General features: G+C 42.4%; 1 protein-coding gene across 2 annotated transcripts in view; it reads right to left on the bottom strand.

Annotated features, from left to right (window-relative positions):
- Positions 1-7,845: 7,845 nt before the first annotated feature.
- Klhdc1 (kelch domain containing 1) overlaps positions 7,846-25,928 on the bottom strand; it is a 32,275-nt gene continuing 14,192 nt past the window's right edge. Inside the window, exons 7-13 of one of the 2 annotated variants that reach the window (XM_051146923.1) lie at positions 24,237-24,320; positions 23,709-23,767; positions 21,170-21,282; positions 18,977-19,049; positions 14,220-14,304; positions 11,980-12,032; positions 7,846-8,189 (exon numbers count right to left, since the gene is read on the bottom strand). In XM_051146923.1, the coding sequence (XP_051002880.1) occupies positions 8,003-8,189; positions 11,980-12,032; positions 14,220-14,304; positions 18,977-19,049; positions 21,170-21,282; positions 23,709-23,767; positions 24,237-24,320 (654 nt within the window). In that variant the 3' untranslated portion in view covers positions 7,846-8,002. The remainder of the gene's footprint in view (positions 8,190-11,979; positions 12,033-14,219; positions 14,305-18,976; positions 19,050-21,169; positions 21,283-23,708; positions 23,768-24,236; positions 24,321-25,928) is intronic. The other variant, XM_051146928.1, reaches the window with a different exon arrangement.

Below are 25,928 nucleotides of genomic sequence, written 5' to 3'. Positions count from 1 at the left end.
TCTCTGCCTCATTTTTAAAATTTTATTTATTTATTTATTAATTTATTTTTGTTTTTGAGACAAGGTTTCTCTTTGTAGCCTTGGCTGTCCTGGACTCACTTTGTAGACCAGGCTGACCTCGAACTCACAGCGATCTGCCTGCTTCTCCCTCCCAAGTGCTGGGATTACAGGTGTGTGCCACCACTGCCTGGCTTCATTATTTTTTTAAAAGACTAATCAGGTCTAAAGACAAATGAAGTTAACTTTTCAGGGGGTGGCGGGGAAGAAAAGAGAATAATACGCGGCCGAGGACGGGCTGGCTGTAGGCAGTGCAGTGTTATGAAAGAGGAAATAAAACAAAGAGTTTCCTTTAGCCCTAACTCTGCCATGGAATTTTCTGGTTTGGATAATTGCATAAAATATACTCAACACTGAAAGTGTAAAATTTAATGAGAAGCTTCACAACTTCCCTTTTGAGTGCCAATTTTCACTGTATAAGTCCATTAAGTTGTATAGACTTTTGGGCTGGTTAATTTTGGTGAGAGATAAAAGCTAGGCAGTGGTGGTGCACGCCTTTAATCCCAGCACTAGAGAGGCAGGGGCAGGCAGATCTCTATGAATTTGAGTCCAGCCTGGTCTACAATGCAAGTCCAGGACAGCCAAGGCTGCACAGAGAAACCTTGTCTCGAAATACCAAAAACAAAACAAAACAACCCCAAAACCCAAAAACCAACAACAACAAAACAAAAACAAAAAACCAAACAAAAAAAGACAACAATAATAAATACAATAAAATTTAAAAGATCTTTAATATGAATTTTTGTTATCTGACATAATTTCAGACGAAATGTAGAAATGATTATAACTATGTCACTGAAATTTTATCTAAAAAGAAATCAAATTTCCAAGTGAAGGTATTTTCCAAATGAAGTTATTTTCAAGCCTACCACTCCAGGGGCTGAGACAGTGGGACTGCCATGGCTGAAGCCAGCCTGGGCTACAGAGAGACCTTGTCAAAACCAAAACCAAATACACACACATAAACACACACACACACACACACACACACACCCCTGAGAAGATGGCTTAGTTGGCAAAATGCTGATTCAAGCATAAGGACGTGAGTTCAGGTCTCCAGAACCTACAGAAGAACCCAGCATGGCTGAGTGCCTGTGCTCCCAGCACTGGAGAGGTAGAGGAAGACAGGCATCAGAGCACACTATCTAGCTAGCCCGGGAGACTTGGTGAACTCCAGTGAGAGTCCCAGTCTCAAAAATTAAGGTATAGAGCAACTGAGGTAGGTGCCCAGGTCAACTTCTGACCTATACATGCACATACATGTACGTATATGCACCCACATGCATATAACACACACACACACAAACACACACACACCAGTTCTTTAGTCCCTATATATGAAACAAAAAGATGAAGTATTTCTTTGTGTTTACATTTTATATGTACTCAAAAGGCAATGTTCAAGAATCTTTTCAGGGGCTGGAGAGATGGCTCAGTAGTTAAGAGCACCAGCTGCTCTTCCAAAGGTCCTGAGTTCAATTCCCAGCAACCACATGGTGGCTCCTAGCCATCTGTGATGAGATCTGGCGCCCTCTTCTGGCTGGCGGGCACACATGCAGGCAGGGTGTTGTCTACATAATAAATAAATAAATCTTTCTTTCTTTTTTTTTTTTTTTTTAAAGAATCTTTTCAGATTCTGAGAAGTTGAGTCAAGCCAGAACCCATTTACAATAACATGACAGAGAATGTCTTTGGATAAAAATCAAAATTAAATATGTAAAATACTGAAGATTTTCAATTTAATGTTGCTGCCAGAACTGCCTCTCTATTTTATATAATGGTAGCATTCTGAAGAGCATAGCAATTGTATCTATTTCCCTCTTCAAAATAAAAGTAGCATGTGTGATCTTGTACATTGAAGTCATTAGGTAATAAGACATATAGCTTAGTGTGAGAAATGTTATCAAAAGAAGAACATCAGGCTGGGCATGGTGGTGCACGCCTTTAACCCAGCACTTGGGAGGCAGAGGCAGGTGGATTTCTGTGAGTGCCAGGCCAGCCTGGTCTACAAAGTGAGTCCAGGTCAGCCAGGGAGGGCTCCACAGAGAAACCCTGTCTCGGAAAACCAAAGGAAAATAAAAGGACATCAAAAATAACCTCACTGTGAGCTGGAGAGACGGCTCAGAGGTTCGGAGCATTTACTGCTCTTCCAGAGCTGAGTTCAGTTCTCAGAACCCACATCTACACAGCTCCAGGGGGTCCGATGTTTCTGGCCTCAGGGAGCACCCACGAAAGAACGGGATGCACACACACACAAAAAAAAAAAACAAATAGTATCACAAAAAGGTCTTCTTGGAGGCAACCAAGGGCAACATTAACAGAGAAAAGAATTTGTTACTCCGGGTCTGGGTTTTTTGTTACTTTTAACTCTTGCAGTAAACACTGTCACCCAAGTGGTGTAACTATAACTTCATTACTTACACACACACACACACACACACACACACACACACACACACACATTTGTTTTGTATAATTTTAGGTGTAAGTAAAATAACTTAAATTTTAATTTACTAACTTCAACTACACACACACACACACAAACACATATAATTATATGTAACTTTAGGTGTATATAAAATAATGATTCTCTGGGGCATTTTAAAACATCCTTGGTGTTATTTGTTCTTCCTCTCCTTTACTGTCCTTCCCCAAGTAAACTCCCTCCCATTCTCCCACTGCTCCCCTCCTGTCACCCACATCCTGCCACCATTCTTCCCCGCCCTCTCATGGTCCCTTTTTACTTTTCTGGTTTCTGAGGTTAAATACTCACACCTGAAAGATTTGGATCCAGGAACCCTAGATGAGAAAGAACATGTGTCCTTTGTCTTTCTAGGGCTGGGTTCCCTCATTCAGTATAATATTTTCTAGTTCCTTCTATTTACCGACAAATTCATTTTTCTTTATAGCTGAATAGTGTTCCGTGGTGTATATGAAGCACATTTTCATTATCCATCCATCAGTTCGAATTTGTTTGAGCTGTTGCCATTTCGTAGGCATTGTGAGTGGGGCAGCTATGAGCATGGCTGAGCAAGTATCTGTGCAGTGGGGTGTAAAGTCCTCAGGCAGAAACCAAGGAGTGCAATTAGCTGGGTCATATGAGTCATTTTTAGCTTCTCAAGAATTCTCTGTGATTTGCATAGTGGCTGCATTTGCATTCCCTCCAACAGTGAGTGGGATTCCCCTCCCCCACATACTCACCAGCTTTTATTGTCAGTTCTTTTCTTGATCTTAGCCGTTCTGTCTGGACTGAAACCCAAATCTTGGGTCGGGCATGGTGGTGAACGCCTTTAATCCCAGCACTCGGTAGGCAGAGGCAGGAGGATCGATGTGAGTTCGAGGCCAGCCTGGTCTACAAAGTGTGTCCAGGACAGCCAAGGCTACACCGAGAAACCCTGTCTAGAGGAACTCAAAAAACAAAAAAACAAACAACAACAACAACAAAACCCTCAAATCTAGGAGTTGTTTGAATTCACATTTCTCTAACTACTAAAGATGATGAACATTTTTCAAGATATTTCTTAGCCATTTTATTTTTTCTTTAGAACTCCTCCCCTTCCCCCCCCCCTCCCCAATTCAGATCTACAGCTCATTTTAGTTGGGTTGTTTTCTTTACTCTTTGTTTCTTTATTTTATGTACTCTGACTATTAACCCTCTCTCAGATGTTATTGTGAGTGACTGTTCTCACCCAAGCAATCGCCATCTGGGGGAGTTCAGCTGTACCCCTGCCCCTTGTAAAAGATCATCCCACTTGGCCAACTGATGGCTTACACCGCCTGAGTACAGTGAGGAGGCGGGGATGAGATTCTCACCCGGGTGTCCAGCTCTCCCTCCTGCCTGGCATCTCTGCACATGGCCTGGCGCAAAGGCTACCATGTAATAGGCCAGGGGACTCCATCTGTGGTTACCGAGGCGGGCAGAAGCCTCCTCCTCCTGGGTAAGGCTTTGTAGGCGTGGCTGGATGAAGGCGGCTCCACTCAGCGCAGGAATCCTCACCTAGACTCTGTAATTAAACACGGTCAACTCAGTGGTTCCCTAGAGGGACATTTTGCAGAATCACGGCCTCGTGTGTGCTTGGGACCTTGGTGGGTCCCCTGGGAAGGAATGTAAACAACAGATATGGAGATGGAAGCTTCTCGCCATCGCTGTGGGCTTCCCCTTCACTTCTTTGTTTCCTTAGCCGCACAGAAGCTTTCTGGTTTTTAGGAGGACCTACTTGTCAACTGTTAGCCTACCTCCCTGAATCCTAGTCAGGAAGTCCTTTGCCATGCCCCCATCTTATAGGGTACTGCTTATGTCCCCCGTGCCCTTCAGAAACCGGGCTTAGAGGAATCAAGCTGGATCTGACTCGAAAGCCTCTTCCCTAAGGACCAGCTTTCATGGTACCAGAATGTGTTGTGCAAGCTGCCAAGGCAGGGATGCACTCAGTAGTCCTGCCCAGCTGTGATGCCAGGACCACACCAAAGGCAGGGACAGCAAGATGTCACTACAGGTGCAAGAGCAATACTCAAATCGTTGTTGTTGTTGTTTTTCCAATACAGGGATTTTCTGTGTAGCCTTGGCTGTCCAGGACATGCTTTGTAGACCAGACTAGCCTCGAAATCACAGAGATCCTCCTGCTTCTGCCTCCCAAGTGCTGGGATTACAAGTGTGTGCCACCAGGCCCAGCTGTGACACTCATATTGTATTGGCAGCCAAAAGCTGTTTAATTGGATTTTTTCCCCCCAGACAAGGTTTCTCTGTGTAGCCTTGGCTGTCTTGGACTCACTTTGTAGATCAGATTGGCCTCGAAACCACAGTGGTTCATCTGCCTTTACCTCCTGAGTGCTGGGATTAAAGGCATGAGCGACCATGCCTGGCTGTTTAATTGGATGTAAGGCTAGATTAACAGGAGGAAAATCATGCTTGGTACTGGAAACCTAGCCAACTGCTCGTGGCTGGTGAGCTCATGTATATTCAAGGAGAACCTACTATCACCACTTTTGTAAACATACTTTGAACCCCTTATCAAAGATGCTCGTCTTTGCAGCATTTGGAGACCATTACAGAAAGCTGCCAGCCCTGATAACCTGCATTTAATCACTGGGACCCACATGGTAGAAGGAGAGAACCAGCTCAAGCACACATACATACATATACATGCACACACACATACATACACACATACATGCACATATACACACACATACATACACACATATACATGCACACACACCCACATGCAATAATGTAATTTTAAAAACATATGACAAGGCCAGGTGTGGTGGCACATGCCTTTAATCCCAGGACTCGAGAAGCAGAGGCAGGTGGATTGCTGTGAGTTTGAAGCCAACATGGTCTACAAAGGGAGTCTAGGACAGCCAAAAGCTACACAGAGAACCACCCCCCCCCCGCAAAAAAAACAAAACAAAACAACAACAACAACCATATGACAAAAATTGAATACAGAGCAAGTGAAAGAACCTAGCTGTCTTCTATTAAGTCTACTCATACAAAATACAAAACAGTACCATTGCTGTTTTGAATTTTGACATGAGAAACAAGGTTATTTTTCATTATAAATGTTTTATGTTGGCTGGAGTGGTGGCACACTCCTTTAATCCAAGAACTCAGGAGGCAAAGACAAGTGTACCTCCGAATTTGAGGCCTGCCTGGTCTACACAGTGAGGTCAAGAGATCCACCTGCCTCTGCTAGGATTACAGGGGTGCACCACATTGATGCTTGTTTTTAAACTCTATTTTATTTGGGGTATTGAAGCCTCTACCTTTCTTTCTAGACTCCACTCCCTTCCAACATCCCAACACTACTTATGAGAAAGAAGGTTAGTGGAGAGAGAGGGTGTGTAGACCGCTTTACTTCTCCCTCCTTCCTCCCTCCCTCCCTTCCTCCGTCCCCCCTCCCTCCCCCCACCCTCTCCCTCTCCCGCCCTCTCTCCATCCCCCCATCCCCCCATCTCCAAGTGCAGCCCTCTCTCCATCTGACTCCTCCAAAACACCACCTTGAAATGTCTGTCTCCACTCTCTCCGAGTTGCCACACCGTCAGTCTCCGGTCGCTCCAAACTGCTCCACGCCACACACCACCACCACACTTTCTCTCTCCGGGCTCTCCTATTTATCTCCCTCAAAGTCCTAGACCACGCCCCTCTCCTTGCCACATGAGGCAGGATGTTACCAGCTGGCAAAGACCATGCCCCACAGGAGGCAATTATCAGCTGTGAACAAACTAAAACCCAAACTAAAATCCCACACTTGGGATTAAAACAAAAACATATTTACATAACTGAGTTTACGAAGGAACCAACACTTCCATTTAAACTTTAGTATTTTTTAATTTTGAAAGCTGTGTTTATTTAGTGTTTGTGCACGCACAGATCCCAGGCGCAGGATTCTATCTTCTCTGCTGTAAACTAGATTCACAGGGATGCTTACACATCTTCAAAGCTGGGAGATGAGTCTGAGTCTTTGGATGAAAGAGGGGGGGCTTATCAAGAGTCTTGGCACTGCTAATGATGTTTCAATAAAAAAAAACCTGATATTTAAGTTCATAATGATAATCCCTCCAAGAAGTATATTATTTATAAAACTCATTTTCCATGTCTGCTATACAGACTAAAATGGGAAGAAAAAATAAAAATTCACACTGAAATTTAAATTTTTTATTTGTTTGGTATTATTGTGCTCACTGTATGTTTAAGTCCATGTGCCTCTGTGCTTTTCCCCACACCTTAAGCTGGTGTCAGGGATGGAACCGGGCTACCAGGCTTCCTCAGCAAGCACTTTTACATACTGAGCCTCATTGTCAGCCCCACAATGAAATGAACTCTGACTGGTCCACAGTGACAAAAGTGTGAAGCAATAATTCTATATACTCTGTTTAATAAATAAAGTGTAAACACAAATTATTCCAATACATAAATAGAAGCTTTATACATCCAAAATACAGCATGTATAAAACATATCTACAGTTTAATGAAATACAATTTTCACTATAAATTATATACAGTATAGAAATATCACAGCATCTTAAAGTTCAGAGATAACTTACATGGTGACAGTGAGGGGAAATAATGTCATATATTGAATCCTTTAGTAATTAATTATAACAATATGTCAATGGGAAAAAAGATGGATAGTATGAAGAATAATGTCTCAAAATGGTCAAAGTACCATTTTGAAGACTGTAACAGTGGAGTCTCCCATTTCCGGATAGATGATGCTGAGAGGATGAGAGAAGTTGTCCACATCTGGGCATGTGGTGTCTAGAGAGCATCACGTCTATAGAGCAGAGTAGCTCAAATGAGGAATTTAGAGAGTCAAAAACACCAGATCATCACTCCATACTACTTGTGAATAGAAACACTTTTCTAAGGAAGTGTGAATTTTACCATGTCTCAAGGCTATAATATCCCACACCCTGGTATTTCAAAGCCAGTAGACAAGCCAACTTTCACCCATGTGGTCCTTGGTGGGTGGAGCCTGAACTAACTAAACATGTTTCCCACTCAACAATGGGGATGGAAAGTTCTGACGATGCTATCAAGGAGACACTTAGGTGATCTTAAAGTAATGGAGGTCAATTAGGAAATTTTATATCTACACGTAGAGCTGTGTTAGAGGATTTCTGAAGATCTTAGGGCAATTTCTGTTTTTCAAATTTATAAAATCTTTCTAGAAAAGAGTACACATCGAGTTAAGATCTGTTGTTACTGTAGTTATTCCCAAAAAGAACACGTATTCTGTCTTTTACAAGTAAATCAGTTTATAAACACAGACACATCTTCAACTACATCTTATTTCCATGTATTACCCCCCCCCCCACACACCATGTAATCACAGTAGCAAAACATTTGTAATTGTATCCTTTAAATAAAGCCTGTGACTGCAGGAGAGGGTCAAATGTGTAGTCTGATCAAAACACTTTGACATACTGGGCCTGCAGCAATTCAGTGGCTACTGACGCATAGCTGATTGTTTTCTGTTTCTTCTTTTCGGACTCTTTGCTCTTTTCTGTAATTGGCTGCAGTCCAAAATGTTATTTTTTTGAGAACTTGCTGAAGAAGTTTAGGAGGTAATAATGATAATTGACTTTTTAAAATAATAGCATTTTTCCCAATGCAGTCAAGACATGATCTGTCAATAAAAGCACAGGGGGACAGTTAGCTCTGAACCAGGCTACCCTTTGCAGAGCTGCAAACTGACTCCAGGGATGATCTGGATTCCAGGAACAGAGAGCTATCCCTCCATACTGAACTTAAATGTGTTTTTGTTTGCCTGGTGGTTTTTTTGTTTTTTTTGTTTTTTGTTTTTTTTTCTTTTTGGTTGGGAACCTTAGTTTTTTTTTTTTTAATTAATTAATTAATTAATTAGTATGTATACAGTACTCTGCCTGAGGAGACCAGAGGAGGGTATCAGATCACTTTATAGATGGTTGTGAGCCATCATGTGGTTGCTGGGAATTGAACTCATGACCTCTGGAAGAGCAGTCAGTTCTCTTAACCGCTGAGTCATCTCTCCAGCCCGGAAGCCTTAGTTTTTAAGATCTGAGCCATATCACCATCCCTGTTGTTGTTTTTCAAATTCATTATGTTATTTTATGTGTGTGTGCATCTGTGTGAATGTATGCCATGAGAGAACAAGTACTGGCAGGGGCCAGAAGAGGGCACCATATCTCTTGGAGCTGAAGTTACAGAGGGATGTCAGTAAGCTGCCATGGATGCTAGCAACCAAACCAGCTCCTCTGTGGCCCAGGCTAGCCTTCCACATTGGCCTCCCCACCACTGGGGTCGCAGGAGCATGACGCCACACCTGGCAAGCTAAGCATTCTCTGCTCTTTTTCAGTTATTTTTCACAAACATCAACATGAAAACCCTAGATGGCAACAGCTGAGCCAAATTCAAGGAAATAGAAAATGCAACTCATGACGAATAATACTCTTTAATTAAAATAATCCAGGAATTGGACATCTAGCTGATCGTAGAACACTTGCCAGAATGCATGAAGCCCAAAACAAAACAAACAAACAAACAAAAAACCAAAGCAAAATCCAGTCCTCAGGAAAACAAGAGGTGACACAAAAGAAGATGGACAGGATAATGAGTCACATTAACTTATAAAATTGTTATGTGTCAATAATTATAAATAAAGGTGAGGGAAGGGTGGGGATGATACAAATAAACAGCACTTATGTATGAAACTCTCAAAAAAATTTAAAATTAAAAAAATATAAGAGTTAGCAGTCTTTGCTGGGTGTGGTAGTGCGCCTTTAATCCCAGCACTTGGGAGGCAGAGGCAGGCGGATCGTTGTGAGTTCGAGGCCAGCCTGGTCTACAAAGTGAGTCCAGGACAGCCAAGGTTACACAGAGAAACGCTGTTTGGGAAAAAAAAAAAGAGTAAGCAGTCTTTTTCTATATGAATTCTGATATTGCCAAGTTTGTGAAAGATGTTACACCTAATGATATAAACTGTCACATGTGTTAGTCTTTAAAAATTATGAAATTTGGGCTAGGCTGGGTGTGCTGGTGCACACCTTTAATCCCAGCACTCAGGAAGCAGAGACAGGGAGATCTCTGTGAGAAAGAGGCCAGCCTGATTTACAAAGCAAGTTCCAGAACAGCCAAAGCTATGCAGAGAAATCCTGTCTCAAAAAACCAAACCAAACCAAACAAAAAAATTTATGAAACTTGTGCTGGAGAGATGGCTCAGCAGCTAAGAGCACTGTCTGCACTTCCAGAGGGCTTAGGCACAATTCCCAGCACACACATGGTGGCTCACAACATCTGCCATGCTCCATGGAAACCAGGCATGTACACAGTGCATAGCCATGCATGCAGTAAAACACTTGTACATAGAAAATAAAAATGAATAAATCTTTTAGAAATTATGAAACTTGCATTCTTTGTCATTTTAATTTTGCTTTAACTTTCTGTTTGTTTTCTCTTTTCTAAATACTTTTTTTTTCTTCAAGACAAGGTTTCTCTGTGTATCCTTGGACTCGCTTGGAGACCAGGCTGCCCTGGACTCACTTTGTAGACCAGGCTGGCCTCGAACTCACAGCGATCCGCCTGACTCTGCCTCCTGAGTGCTGGGATTAAAGGTGTGCGCCATCATGCCTGGCTTTACCTTTTCTTTTCCTTTCATTTTTTTTTTTTCTTCTCTACCTTTTATTTCATGGAGCCTTTTCCTTTCTATTACTAACTTCAAAGAAGAAGAGGTAAGATGTTCTAGACACAGAAGCCTAAGAAAATTTGAGTTTTATCCCAGGTATATATCTCGTTCCACTCCTATGCTGGCACCCAGCTCCTGTGCTTTTGTCATGGGAAGAAAGAGTAGGTGGAAGAGGGGAGCCAGCCTAGGAAAAGGACTCTCAGTGGGCGGGTCTCAGGAACAGGAAATCAACATCCAAGGAACTCAGGAGCCAGCAAAGGAAAAGAACATCAGGCTGATGGAAATGCTGAGCCTGTGGTGATGTAAGTCCTAAGGCTCTGAATGGTTCCACAGCAATCAGAAAATGATCAAACACAGTCAGGGAAACTTTGCTGGTGGGACCCCCACGCTGAGACCTCAGGACTTCAACAAACACAGAAGAGGGCCACAGTCCCAGAGCCCTGGAGATGACAGATTAGCTTTATTAGAGACAGGGCAATTTAGTCAGTGGGTTAAATACACCTGAAGGTCAGAGTGGGCACAGCAAGGTGCCAGGCAGAGATACAAATGGTGGTTGAGCATGGCAGTGGGAGCCACCAAAAAGCATCACAGTGCAGTCTCTGACCCATCAATGTTCCCTCTAGGAATTCCTCCTGAGGGGATCTGCATGCCTTCCAAAGAGGACACCCACAACTACACCACGCCTAAGTTTTTGTAACAGCTCCAAATCGCAGATATCCTAAATATCTGTCGTTCGTCTTGTCAATCCCGTCCATATGATAGCACCGTTGCTAACAGCTATAGACCTATTATGTTTAATGCTTATATACTTAGATGAGAGATTTCTATGCATTGTAAAAAAAAAAAAACAACTATAAGATGGCATACATAATTTGCTCTATTTATATGCATATAAATACACGTGTCCTTACTAAGACAACAATCTCTGTCCTATTCATATTTCTTTTCTCTCAGCATTTCAAAACAGCTAGTGATAACTGCCTTGCCCTAACATTTAAAGTAAAGTGGACCCACTGTGGTGAGTAGGTATCACACAATAAAACCACAATGCTTCTGTCACACTCAAGTATATGTGTACGTGCATGGCTTGTGCATGTGTGTGTGTGTAGGGTGTTGAATATGACTATGTGCTGTATGTGTGTGCACATGTTCATGTGTGTGTACATATGTATGGGCATTTGTAAAGAGACCAGAGGTTAACACTATCTTTCCAGTCACCTTCCTCAATATGATGACAATGATGATGATTTTTTTCTTTGAAAGATTTATTTAATATGTATATAGTGTTTTGCCTGCATGTAGTCCTGCATGTGAGAAGAGGGCATCAGATCTCATTACAGATGGTTGTGAGACACCATGTGATTGCTGGGAACTGAACTCAGGACCTTTGGAAGAGCAGACAGTGCTCTTAACCTCTGAGCCATCTCTCCAGCCCTTAACTATGATTTTGAGATAAGGTCTCTAACTGATAGCCAGCACACACCTGATAGTCACCACCTCCCCAGTGCTGGGGTTGCAGGCACCTGCTGTCACACCCAGCTTTTAGCTACTGAGGATCCAAACTCCACAAAACCACTCACAACATAGCTGAAGGTGACTGTGAGCTCCTCAGCCTCCTGCCTCTACATCCTGAGTGCTGGGATTACAGACACCAGCTGTCACACCCTGTTTATACAGTGCTATAGATTGTGCCCAGGGCCTTGTGACATTCACAGACACACACATACACACACACAAACACACTGTATTTACTTACCGAAGCAGTGAATAGGGCTGTGTTTGAAAGATCAGTAAATCATTACAATGACCCTAGTCAATATGAAAAAAAAAAAAGGTCTTACCAAGGATTGAAGAAAATAACAGTACCTTAACTATAGAACATTTCTAGTGTATGAATGTAAAATAGCCAATGAATTTCTCTTTAACTGGTAGCACACCTGCACACAAGCATACAAGTGTACATAGCCACAGACATACACCTGCACATATTTTCTTTCCTATTTGAAAACACGAGGTACATGAATACCAGATTTCAGTAAACAAAACTTTACCTAATCAATACCCCTATATAATTACTAATTTAAAAATCAAAACATGCTCTTTGAGAACAATGAGTAACAGGAGTAATTAATATTTGTTTCTTTTCATGGGAGCTTGTTTCAAGACACGGTTTCTCTGTGTATCACTGGCTGCCCTGGAAACTCGCTCTGTAGACCAGGCTGGCCTCCAACTCAGAGATCTGCCTGCTTCTACCTCCTGAATGCTAGGATTAAAGGCATCTGTCACCATGCCAGGCATATTCTATGTGCGGCTATTACTGTTCTTGTTATATGCTGTGTACCGTGCTAGGGATCAGACCCAGGTCCTACACACACTAACTAGACAAGCCCTCTGCACGGAGTCATTTCCATGTAGGTTCCTAATTTAAACGTCTTTGGTTAATGCCAAGGGTTCGGTTGGGTCTGCCCTGGGCTCTTCTGAGTCCTGACTCAGGAACTATTCCCTTCTCTTCTCTCTGGATGCTCGCCAGAGCCTAAGCATGCTCTTAAAGCCTCTAGTTGCTTTGGGCTTCCTCATTCTAAAGCTCCGCTCCCTGCCTGTGACTGCCTGTCACCACGTGACCCACCTCGATGCTACTCTGTCTTCTCCATCCTCCTTCAGGAGCTCCAGGATGTACAGTTTGCTTGCTATGAGGGGTTTCTTTTAAAAATCTAATAAATGGTTCTCAAGAATAAAATACATGTACATGTGTGTGTGTGTACAGATATGAATATAGTAGGAGTTCCTAATCCTTTCATATTTTAGGTCTTTATAATTTCACAATTCATGATTATAATTTTAATCAGAATTCTTTTTTGTTTTTTTGTTTGTTTGTTTGTTTGTTTGTTTGTTTGTTTTTCCCCGAGACAGGGTCTCTCTGTGTTAGCCTTGGCTGTCCTGGACTCGCTTTGTAGACCAGGCTGGCCTCAAACTCACAACGATCTGCTTGCCTCCGCCTCCCAAGTGCTGGAATTAAAAGTGTGTGCCACCATGCCTGGCTTAATCAGAATTCTTAATTTAGTTTTGTATATGTATGTTCTTAATTGCATATTTTGTAAGATTTCTTCTCCTTTTTTTTTTCTTTCAGTTTTTCGAGACAGGGTCTCTCTGTGTTAGCCTTGGCTGTCCTAGACTCGCTTTATAGACCAGGCTGGCCTCGAACTCACAGCGATCCACCTGCCTCTGCCTCCTGAGTGCTTAAAGGCGTGTGCCACCACCACCTGGCTTATTTTCTTATTTTTATGTGTATATGTCTGTGCCAGGAGGGCAGAGATGCCAGGGTCCCTGTTCAGTTACAAGTGCCTGTGAGCTGCCTGATGTGGGTGGGAGAACTGAACTTGGTTCTCTGCAACAGGAGTATGCACTCTTAGCTGATGACTCCCCCCCACCCCACCCCCGTGTGTGTGTGTGTGTGTGTGTGTGTGAAATGGGGTTTCTCTGTGTAGCCCTGGCTGTCCTGGACTCTCTATGTAGACCAGGATGGCCTCGAACTCACAAAGTTCTGCCTGCCTCTGCAGAGTGATGGGATTAAAGGCATGCACTACCACCACCAGCTTGTGTTCTTTTTATATACAGACATCTTAATACATTTAATCTACAAGTGCTCACATTGTGGTAAGGTTCACAGAGAGAAAAAGAAAAGGGAGATGGGGCCATGGCTTGGGGCTTAGTGCTCGTCCAATGTATGTGTGAGTGCAAGGCCCTAGATTCAAGCCCAGCACTGGAAAGAGGATGCCTTTTTAAACAAGTTAGCTAATGAACTTAATAGACTGATCTTGGTTGGTAAACCTGAATATCCTGACATACATCGCAAAGCCTCTGACTTGGAAGGGTGGTCCTTCCAGGCATCACTTTCGGGTCCTTCTGTGCTTTGCGGCTACCATAGCAACAAAACAGCTGAGAAGCTATTTGAATATAATTACGCAGAGAAAATGCTTAAGTATAAAATCTGCTTACTGTGTCCAAGAAAAGTAAGTTATCTTTGCTCCCACCAAATACCATTATTTCACTTTCTTTTCCCAAACAGGCCGTGTGCCATAACCTGTGATGGAAAAGTATAAACAGTGAGACACTAGCAGGGAAGAGCGTGCACATCACAGAAGTTAGCTCCAGAGCACACACTCTGAAAGGTGATCTCTTTCACCGCATCATAGCCCAGCCACAGGTGATTCCTAGTATCTCTGCCTCAGCACCCAGCTTTGCTAAGCCTTTTACCTTGTACACATTATCCCTGAAATGAATTTAAAAGGATCAACCCCTCAGGTGCAACCCGAGGGCACCTGTCCCACCTCTTTTGGGGGCTTCTATGTCACTTCCTGTCACCTTTGCCCTTTCTTTCCTGCTCTGGGCCTGCATCTGGATCCCCTTCCTATTTCTACCTCAAACCCAGCACTCTGGGTACAGAATACCATAATGCATTCCTCATTTTCTATCATCCTCACCCAACTACACAGAGCTATTAAATAATACTTTAAAAATACTTCCTGTCATCTTAACCACTTCAGAAAGATTTAACTGGTCCCTGGTACCTGCACTTACACATAGTGAAATGATCTGACCGAGTGTGCAGTGGTTAAGTCTGCCCCTCAAACACTTCTCAGCTTGGCGTCAGGAATCTTCAGGTTCGTCTCTTCTAAATAGTTTAGAATATCCTGTAAATCTGTGTGTGTGTCTTTGTGTTTTTCCTCTGTACTGGAGGCTGAACCCAAGGCCTGTGTATGTGGCAATCCTCTCCCACTGCACTACATCTCCAGCCTGTGGTAAACTGTTATAATCCTCTGTTGTCTTGGGAACTTCCTGATCAGGAGGAGTCTCTGCCACAAGAGCTGTTTTTGTTTTTTGTTTTTAATTATTTTTCCCCTACAAACCTTAATTTTTGCCTTTTCTCAGATGAGCCCTCTATTTCTTCCAACTCAACCTACTCTATGGTATAAAAACTTCAGGTTTGTGTTTGCCCTTTTTCATTTTCTTTTTCTTTCTTTCTTTTTTTTTTTTTTTTTTTTTTTTTTTTTTTTTTTTTTTTCAGGGAGGAGGTTGAGACAGGGTTTCTCTGTGTATGCTGGCTATCCTGGACTCACTTTGTAGACCAGGCTGGCCTGGAACTTACAGTGATCCACCTGTCTCTGCCTCCCTAGTGCTGGGATTAAGGGCATGCGCCACCACCGCCCCAGCTGTGTTCGCCTTTTTCTGATGCTTGGGTTAAATCACTCTTTCACGGGCTCAGCTGCCAGGACCTGCTCCAAATCACCCGTGCGAAGGTCCTGCTCATACCTTTGACACTGACTCACTCCCTTTATGCTCTCCTAACGTACATTTGCAGGTGGGCTGTTCTATATGCTACTGGATGTGTGTCTTCTGGCTGCCTAAAAGACTGAGGTCTGTGGGGTCAGAAATGGCCACAGTGGTGTGCTAGAACTGCGCCACTGGCTATATGAAACCCATTTTGTGAATCTCCATCCAGCTTCAGGTTCAGTGGCATCACGTTGGTAGCGTGGTGTCAGCCATGGTGGGAGCTTTACACCTTGGAAATCAGCAAACGTTACACATTAGGTGGCCCTGCTTTCAGGAGTGGCTGTAAGTAACCGCACACCTGGACACCACCGCAACTTGAATATTTGAACTCTCCCTTCCAAACAATGCCCAGTATGGTATTCTGCACCCAGTTTGTACTCCAAAACTTCTGAATAGCAAAAACAAACACAAAAAGATTAATTTTTTTCAGTCATTAAATAAACAAATTATCCCATGAACAAGTAGGGCATGCAGCATTCTCCGGGAAATGGTCTGATAGATGGCTCATGCCTATATCAAATTTCACGTGGTTTATCAAAACCAATTTCACTGCCTTATAAATTCAGTATTTCCACAAGCTCTAGCTTTCAGGAAAAGAAAAGTGCAGATAAATTCTCAATTTTATAAGGTACACTTAGGATTTTACAAAGTCATTACTTTGACTTTAAGATAGCACTATATTTTTCTTTAAAGGGTAAGGGAACAGTGTGTCTTTTTATGTAGACTAGGCTGGCCTGGGCCTCGCTATGCCTCCCTCTGCCTCCCAGGCACCGGACTGCAGGTGTGTACCACCACACCTTAGCTTCTGCTGAGGCAGGGTTCATGGGTCTCAGACCAGCCTGGCCTGGGACTTGCTATGAATCCCACACTGCTCTCAAACCCCTGGCATCCTGATTTAGGCTGCTTTTCTTAATATAACAAGTTACTGAAGCAATAGTCAACCCAAATAACAATATATTTGCTATTGAATATTTATTTTTATTCATTTATCCCTTTTTCTTAAACCCCACAAGTGCACACAGTACACTCTGCACAGCCTCTTCAACCCCACACACACTCAACGACAAATGCACACAGTGGGGCTCTGCACACCCTCTTCAACCCCACACACACTCAACGACAAATGCACACAGTGGGGCTCTGCACACCCTCTTCAACCCCACACACACTCAACGACAAATGCACACAGTGGGGCTCTGCACACCCTCTTCAACCCCACACACACTCAACGACAAGTGCACTCGTAACTCGGGATGAAGCACTGTTTGGTGGCATCTCTGCCCGTTCCACAGACCACCTGCTGGACTGCAGACTGGTATAAACTTTCAGCAGGGACCCAGATAGTGTCAAGGCGCTGGGCATGGGGACAGAGAGCAGTGAGGCACAGGAGATAGAAAACCCTGACTGTCCTCATTTATGGGAAGGTATGAAGGCATGGGAATTATGGGTAATGCTGGCAGTATTAATGGGGCCTGACAGGACTTAGGGCTCCACACACCTGCACTTTCTATGACATCTTTACAGGCACATAATCATTCCTAACAGCCACCTTTAACAAAGATGGAGCTCTACCGAAGGTCGTACATCCAGCTATAGATTTGCATACAGTGAGGCCTGGAGAGATCTCAATGCACAGGGCATTCCTAGCAACAGCAAGTTGAAAATGTCAACAAGCACTGAGGCTGAGTATCCTGGCACTCTAAGGAGAATCGGGCAGCTGCCACCTCACATTATAGTGTGGGAAGGTGCAAAGTGTGTGGAGATGTGGCCTTGCCTGTCACTTTCACTCAAACAACACACACAGGCGCACACGCACACGCGCACGCGCGCGCGCACACACACACACACACACACACACACAGAGAGTTCTCCTTACACTCAGCTCTACCCCACCTGCTTTCCTCCTCACCTCATACCTGAAGGCAGATCTGCCTCTGTCTTATCTGCCTGAGGGAAACTCGGACCTGGATCTCATCTGCGAAGAACAGCGCAGAGCCTTTCCTGCCTTGATTTGGGTGGCATCTAGCTTGCAACCTGATGTTTTCTACAGACTGACAGTGTGTGTCCTCTCCCAGCTGCTCTATACTTATCACCTAAACGTTCTAATAAAGCATAGCATTGACAGGACACGTCAGCTCAGGCGAAAGAAAGCGCAGCACACAGCTCTAGTCCTAACTAGCAGGCTTACTCAGTAAGACGTGAAACATATGGTAAGTCAGAGCATTTAAATTAAATCTATTTCCTACCACTGTCATCCATAACTAATGTAGTCATTAAAAGCAAAACCCTACAGGAAACTAGGCGTCTCGTCATCTCACATGAGGACATGCATATCTTCAGTGACTTTGTAAAGCCAAAAGTTAAGCAGCAGCCAAACATTAATGCTGTCTCAATAAAAAGCTCTTTGAATTAAACAAATATATTTCAAAGAGATAAACGTGTCAACATATTCTAATAAAGTTTTATACATAAAGACATAAGAATAGCATATGTGGTTATGATGGTCTCCAAACTGCATCAGTATAGATTTATGTATCAGCATACAGAAGAATATTTAGCTTTTTTTCCCCAAATAAGCTACCGATTGTCGTTTGTTAAATAACAGAAAGCTATCTCATACGTTGACTTTACACCAAGATAAACAATCTGGAGCAAGGCCACTTCTGGAACACATGGCATGAGACAGCACACTTCTACAAGTGGAACTACGGCATGCTGCATCTCAACGTCCTATGAGACATTTTTATTATGCTAGTTAATTAAATTTGAAAAAATTAGTATGGCAGTGCTTGATTTTCTTTCATAATAGCATGTTGTTTCTACAATATTTATCTTATAATATACAACAAATAAATAGCATTTTCTAAATACTCACATTAATGAATGTATCACACTATTGTTTATTTTGAGACAAGGTTTCATGTAGCCTAGGCTACCCTCAAACTCACTACACAGCCAGCAATGGCCTTAAGCGCCTGTTCTTCCTGCCTATACTTCCCAAGTGCTGGGATCACAGGGATGGGCCATCAGGCCTTGCTCAGTCTGAGCAAATATCCCAATAAATTGCTTTAAATGTCTTATAAAAACAACCATAATTAAAGCTAATGCTATTTCTATCTCTTTATTAAAAATAGTAACATTAAAAATTGATCTTGTAACAGGTTTTAAATTACTCTGTGCTTTTTAAAATACTTATTAGGCAAACATATACTTAGCTAAAAGTAACATTTTCAATTGTGCAACTATAGATAAAAATTAGATAAATTATTTACAATAAATATAATCAAAGTATTTAGTTAATTAACATAAAGCTAATCTGCAAAGTAACTTCCTGTTGCTCACGGTTCCCTTACAAATACTATGCACTCTGTTCTAAATCTCAGTACTGTAAAGACTCCCAGTTGTTTTAGTTTGGGGCTCACCTGGGCCTGGTGTAAGGTAAATGTCTGAGTTGTTTCCAACAGTTTGTTATTATATTATGAATCCAGCCATCACCTGAAATATTAGGACAGGTCAGAAATTACGATTAGGTCTTCAGGATATAATTTTAACTTTTTCCAGGTTTATTGTCTTACATTTGTATCCCTATCTTGGGTAAGTTTGAATATTTTTCGTAAACATTTTAAACAGGTACAATATGAGAATGCCCCACACCCTAGAAGCAACAGGTATCAAGATTTGCAGCTTTTAGTGATGTCTGTACTTAGCACGTGAGGCCCTGGTTCAATTTCAGCACCAAAAACAATAAGAAAAGAAAGATGGGACGGAGGGGGTGGGAAGGAGAAAGAGAAAAGAAGAAAAGAAACTTTGCCACTTGTGCTCTGTTTGCCTCTGTGTTGTCCTTGTTGAATTGTCAAATCCCAGCTCTAGCATCCTTTGCCCCATGAACACTTCAGAATCCGTTGCTAATCAGCGTGGATACTTCTCACATAGCCACAATGCTGTGGCCATGTAACACCACCAAGTGTTTTGGTACCTATGCAGACAAACCGTAAACTTAAAACCTTATCCTTAAGGAAGGAAGGAAGAGTTAGGGCATTCAATGTCCCTTATGCTAATGATCAAAAATAGCAACCATGGGGCTGGAGAGATGGGTCAGCAGTTAAGAGCATCAGCTGCTCTTCCAGAGGACCTGGGTTCCTTTCCCAGCACCCACATGATGACTCACAACCATCTGTTAGCACAGTTCCAAGGGATTTGACGCCCTCTTCTGGTCTCTGTGGACACAGGTGGTGCACAGACATAAATGTAGGTAAAACTTCCATACACATAATTTTTTTAAAAAAGGCAAGTATGAATTTAAAATACTAGATTCATGAAGTTATTATATTAATCTCTATTTAAATGTACAAATTTAATTTTAAAATCTCAACAGGGCATCTTGGTGTATGCCTGGAATCCCAGCACTTAGAAGGTACAGAGGCAGGAGGCTCAGAAGTTTAAGGTGATTCTTGGTGATATAATGTGTCTGAGGCTAGGCTGGGCAAAGTGAGACCCTATCTCAAAAACAAAAACAGAAACCCAAAAAACTCACAAACTAAAGAAAAGAATCTCTAAGAATAATTAATAACCCTACTAAGAACTTCCTCTGGAGTGTGGTGACTAGAAGATTACTGATGCTCAAAATACTTTAATTGAAAAGCCAGGCGTGGTTGCAGGAGGCAGAGGCAGGTGGATCTCTGAGTTCTGAGTTTGAGGCCAACCTGAACTACAAAACAAGTTCTGGGACAGCCAGGGATATACAGAGAAAAATCTTATTTCGAAAAACCAAAGGGGGGGGGAGAGAGAGAGAGAGAGAGAGAGAGAAAGAGAGAGAGAGAGAGAGAGAGAGAGAGAGAGAGAGAGAGAAAGAGAGAAAGAGAGAGAGAGAGAAGCTATTTTCAAATTCAATACTGCAGATCTCCTCACTGAGTTCATTGATTGGCTAGATTGCCTGGAAGGAAGCCCCAGGAATTCTCCTGTCTCATTTGGGACTGGGGCTACAAAAGCATTTTTCCACCCCCAGATTTTAATGTGGGTGCCGCGGACCAGAATCCAGGTGATTACACTTGCACAGCAAACACTCTTCCCCTACAACCTCTACTGAAAGTATTATAAATAGTTTTAAGGGTATTTGAAGTTTCTGAATGAAAAATATCTCTATCCATAGATATTTTTTGTTAAGGGTCCACAAGATGTTTCAGTAAAGCTGCCAAGACTGGTGTGTGGCTCCCAGGATCCACCTGGATGAAGGAGAAAAATGACTTCTAAAAGTTGTCCTCTGATTCCCACACCCATGTTATGGCATGTGTGTGTGCAAACATACGTACATACACACACCAATAAATAAACAAATAAAATGGAAAAAGGGAATATTTTGGTTAAGAAAATAATCTAATATGTCAAACCCAGCCATATATTTTTCTTGGTCATTTGTGTGCCCTGATGCCACAATTTACTGCAAAAACAAACAAACAACAACAACAAACTGCACTAGGAAACTCATAGCTCTCAGAATCAGCAGTGACAGGAGTTACAGACTTCTGGTGTCAACAAGTGGGGTGGAGGTTCGGGGTAGGGTAATGGGGGGTAGGGTAAAGTGATGACCGTACGTGCGCTAAGTTGTATGGACTTACTTAATGGGATATTATCTGCACTTAGTCCACCAAATAGGAAAAGCTTATCGTCAGCTATTGCTGTTAACGTGTGCCATGACCGATGTTTGGGGCTTTCTCCATTAACAGGAATCCTGTAACAAGGGAAAGAAAATTGAAATCCAACTTTGAATTAATGATAATGAAAAGATTTTGTTATCTTCCCAAGACAGTGTCATGTAGCCAGGCTGGCCTCTGCTTACCATGCTCCTGCCTTGGCCCTTTGTGCTATGCGTTCACCACAACACTTATCTCAGATCTTAAAGGAGAAGCTGAGCAAGGAGTGGAGGTGTACACTTGTAATCCCAGTGCCCAAGAGGCTAGCCTAGGCTACATTGTGACTTCAAGGTCATCCTGAGCTACACACAGAGATCTTGCTTAGAAAGAAAGGGAGAGGAGAGGTGAGGAGGAGGGAAGGGAAACAAAGTAGGGAGGAGAGAGAGAGAGAGAGAGAGAGAGAGAGAGAGAGAGAGAGAGAGAGAGAGAGAGAGAGAGAGAGAGAATAAACAAAAGGAAAATACGTTGGTTATAAGCCGTTTAACAACTACAAAATACGTCCAGAGTCTCACTCTGTGGAGGTTGCCCTCAGATTCACAGAGCTCTGCCCACCTCTGCCTCCTCCTCCTGCATGCTGGGAGAACAGCCGCCCACTGCTACACGTGGCTCCAATGTCTGTTTCAAGTGTACTGCAGACTACTTCTCTGGAAAGTGTCTACTGAGTGCACTGTCACAGCCTAGCTCGGTGGCCTCTGGTCACCTGCTCCTCCTGTGAGCTGCCCATTGTGTCCTGTCCCACCTACTAGAGTGTCTTTTTCTCCCTCAATTCATGTAGACCTTTGATTTCATCTATTAATCTCTCTCTCTCTCTCTCTCTCTCTCCCTCTCCCTCTCCCCCGCCCCCATTCTCTCTCTTGATTTTTTGAGTTCCTCTGAATAGCCTGAGCTGTCCTGGACTCACTCTGTAGACCAAGCTGGCCCCAAACTCACAGAGATCTGCCTGCCTCTGCCTCCCAAGTTCTGAGATTAAAGGTATGGGACACTACCACCGGCTCATCTTTCTTTTTTTAAAAAATGTTACAAATATTGATTTCAGTTTACTTTCTGTTTATATTTTCTAATTTGCCTTTTAACATTTTGTATCCATTTTTTTTTTTTTTTTTTTTTTTTTTTTTTTTTTTTTTTTTTGTAGAGAACTGCTTAATGTTTAGCTGGTTTTCTGAATCAGTCTTTTCACTTACCAAGTTCAGGTTTACAGGACCCCTAACACCAAAGTCTTAAGAATATCTGGCTTCTCACACTTTTATGGTTTTACTTTTTATTTTAGAGGGTTTTGCTTGTCAAATTTGTTACGTAGCAAAGCTAATGACAAACTCAATGTCTTCCTGCCTCAGCCTCCTGAGTTTATAGGTGAGATTACATGGTGTACCACCATGTCTAGCTACCTAGTTTTGAGTGTGTGTGTGCGTGCGTGCGTGCGTGCGTATGAGAGAGAGAGAGAGAGAGAGAGAGAGAGAGAGAGAGAGAGAGAGAGAGAGAGAGAGAACACAAAGGTAAGTAACAGGTGTTGTGCCTTGGGAGCTGTCTACATCGAGGCATATATATATATAAATTTTCAATTTTTGCTTGAGACAGGGTCTTAAGAAGGCATCAGATTTCATTATAGATCATTGTGAGCCACCATGTTTTTCTGGGAATTGAACTCATGACCTCTGGAAGAGCAGTCAGTGCTTTTAACCTCTGAGCCATCTCTCCAACCCAGGTTTTTTGTTTGTTTGTTTGAGACAGGTCTCACTGGCCTGGAACTTGCTGTGTCAGCTAGGCTGACTGGCCAGTAAGCCCAAAGAATCCATCTATCTCCGTCTCCCTAGAATTGACTGGAAGCACACACAATACGCCTGGCTTTTTACAAGGTTTCTGAGGACCTAAAGTGCTACGCTACAACTTCCTGGTTGAACTCTTTCCCCAGTCCTTATAGTTTTATTTTTAATAGTATTTATACTTTATAATAATTTACAGCCCTGATTCCATTGTATTACAGGATGTCCAAATTAATACCTAAATATATTCGGTTGTTAAGTGATGTGATGAGCCACAGGCAAAATCTACCTTCTATCTGTTTCATTATCCAGGGGTATGAGGTGGCTCCAGGCAGTCACTCCATCTCTAGTGGCCGTTCTCCAAAGAAAGCTTATTATACAGCCAATGCTTTCACATGTTACTTTTCAACTCTTACTATGTCTGTGTTTTATAGAGTTTGTATAAACTCCATTAGCTGACTGTTGGGACTGTAATACTTTCACTTGAGAGGCTGAGGCAGGACAACCCAGAGTTCAAGGCCAGCCTGGCCTACTTGGTAAGATTCTGACTCAAAAAGAAGAAAGGAAATAAGGAAATTTAAATCTTATATTTCTTATTTAGACATATAATCTAAAGAAAACTATCAACTCAATTTCAGAAACCCAAGCTTGGATTATGACCACGCCCCCCATAAGACTGGAATATAGACTTCACTTTTACTTACCTTCCAGACCAAATCCAGGTATCCAGGTTTAGATAGTGTAAGTCATTCATCCTAGTTTGCTAAAATGAAGGCATGATAAGTGCACCATGTTTTAACTCTATTATGGAATAAAATGTTAGTTTTAAAACAAATTCAGATTAAGCACAGATTGCCCTGCTCTACTTAGCACTGGAAGGTTGAAAAGTGGACACGAATTCTAAGCGTTAAGAAAGTTAACATGGAGCTTCCAGGTTAATGTGTCCAAGGGGAAAGGAAGAGATGGGTTTAGACTAGCAAAACTTGAATGGTAAGAAGTTAAATACCCCGGGACTGCACTCAAGTCAAGGGCTCTCCTCATTAAAATGTGATTAAAAATCATCTGTGACAGCCTTTGAGGGGTCTCTTTGGGAAACAGGAGATAAATACAAATTAGTACAAGGTGTAACTTAATCTCTAGGTTATTTAAATGTTCAGCTGCTCCACAAAGTCAGATGACAAGTGCTTATAAACATCACACATGAAAATACAATTTCCATTGAAAACACTGACCAAAACGCGTCCGCCAAAGACATAACCCTTATTTCCCAGAACTGCACATGAATGCGCGGCTCGTGGCTGTGGTGGAACTCCACCCTGCAAGCAGAGATGAGAACAGAGGACAGACTTGAAACAGCTGTACCGGCCACATCCTGTGCTTGGCTCTAACTACAAATAGCTTCTTCAGGAAGAAAGTGTACCCCTCTGCTCTTAAAATGCCCACTGCCCTAGCAAAGTCAAAGTTCATATAAATTTAGCCTGAAATATAAAGATTTTAAAAATCAAATTAAGAAGTCTCTCCTCCCCTTTCCCCTCACCCCACACCATTGATCTAATATTGTATCTCAGAGACTCTAAGAATTTATTTATGAGCCAAACTCAGGGGTGCACACCTGTAATCCCAGCACTCAGGAGGCAGAGGCAGGCGGATCTCTGTGACTTTGAGGTCAGCCTGGTCTACAAAGTGAGTCCAGGACAGGCAAGGTAAACAGAGAAACTCTGTCGTGAAAAACAAGACAAACAAAGAAAAGCAATTTACTTATTATCCACTAAAGTCTTCAAATTCACAAAACCAGTTCAGTGATGGTCTAAGCCAAACCAATGAAGCCTTTTATCTTTTCCTAGACATCTTGGATTTTGGAAGTTGTTTTGTTTTCTTTTCCCTAAACTTTTAGAGTAAAAAAAAAAAAAATGCCTTCTATATACTTTAACTTGAACGAAGCTCATCTGCTGTTTCAGGATCTCTTGAGTGACTGTGCTGAGATCTAGCTGGTACTAACAAACTAACCTCTACCTCTGTGGTTGATAGTTAAATTAAGAGAAAACCATTTCTAAAAGTTGGTTCCCAGCCCTGGAGGGATGCTCAGTGGTCAAGAAAGACTCATGGGCTTTTTTGTTTGTTTGTTTGTTTGACTCTGTTTTAAAAGGACTTTTAAAAAGAACTCTGAGTGGACATGGTGGCACATGCCTTTAAAGCCAGCAGTAGGGAGGCAGAGGCAGGCAGATCGCTGAGTTTGAGGCCAGCCTGGTCTACAGCGTGAGCTCCAGGACAGCCAGGGCTATACAGAGAAACCCTGTCTCAAAAAAAACCAAACCAAAACCAAAACAAAAAACCCAGAACTCTGATAATCCACACAGATACTTGTAAGTAAAGAATGATTCTGGGGAGGTAGCAGCAGGAGTTCAAGGGTAGCCCCAGCTACAGAGCAAGTTTGAGGTCTACCTAAGCTACACAAGACTCTTTCCCAAAAATGAAAACAAAAGATAATGACTCCTCTTTTAAATATTTTCTAGAATATATGATTAAAAATAGTAATTGTTTCTTCTTTGTCTTTTGGTTTTTTTTTTTTTTTTTTTTTTTTTTTTGAGACAAGGTTTCTCTATGTAGTCTTGGCTGTCCTGGACTTACTTTGTACATCAGGCTGGCCTCGAACTCACAGCAATCCGCCTGCCTCTGCCTCCCAAGTGCTGGGATTACAGGTGTGCACCACCATGCCCAGCCCCTAAAAATATCGATTGTTAATAGTTTCTGAGGGAGCTTCTTTAGCTGAGTGTGGTGGCAGCAGCTATAATCCTAGCACTGGAGAGGTAGAGAAGTTGGAGGATTGCAAGTTCAAGGCCAGTGTAGTCTACATAGTAAGACCCTCTCAAAACATCAAAGAGAAGGGGAGGAAGAGTGGGAGAATTATTTTACATTCAGTTACA

The sequence above is a fragment of the Acomys russatus genome, chromosome 1, assembly GCF_903995435.1.
Source record: "Acomys russatus chromosome 1, mAcoRus1.1, whole genome shotgun sequence".
Classification (NCBI taxonomy): Eukaryota; Metazoa; Chordata; class Mammalia; order Rodentia; family Muridae; genus Acomys; species Acomys russatus.
This window is presented reverse-complemented; position numbering and strand designations above follow the sequence as displayed.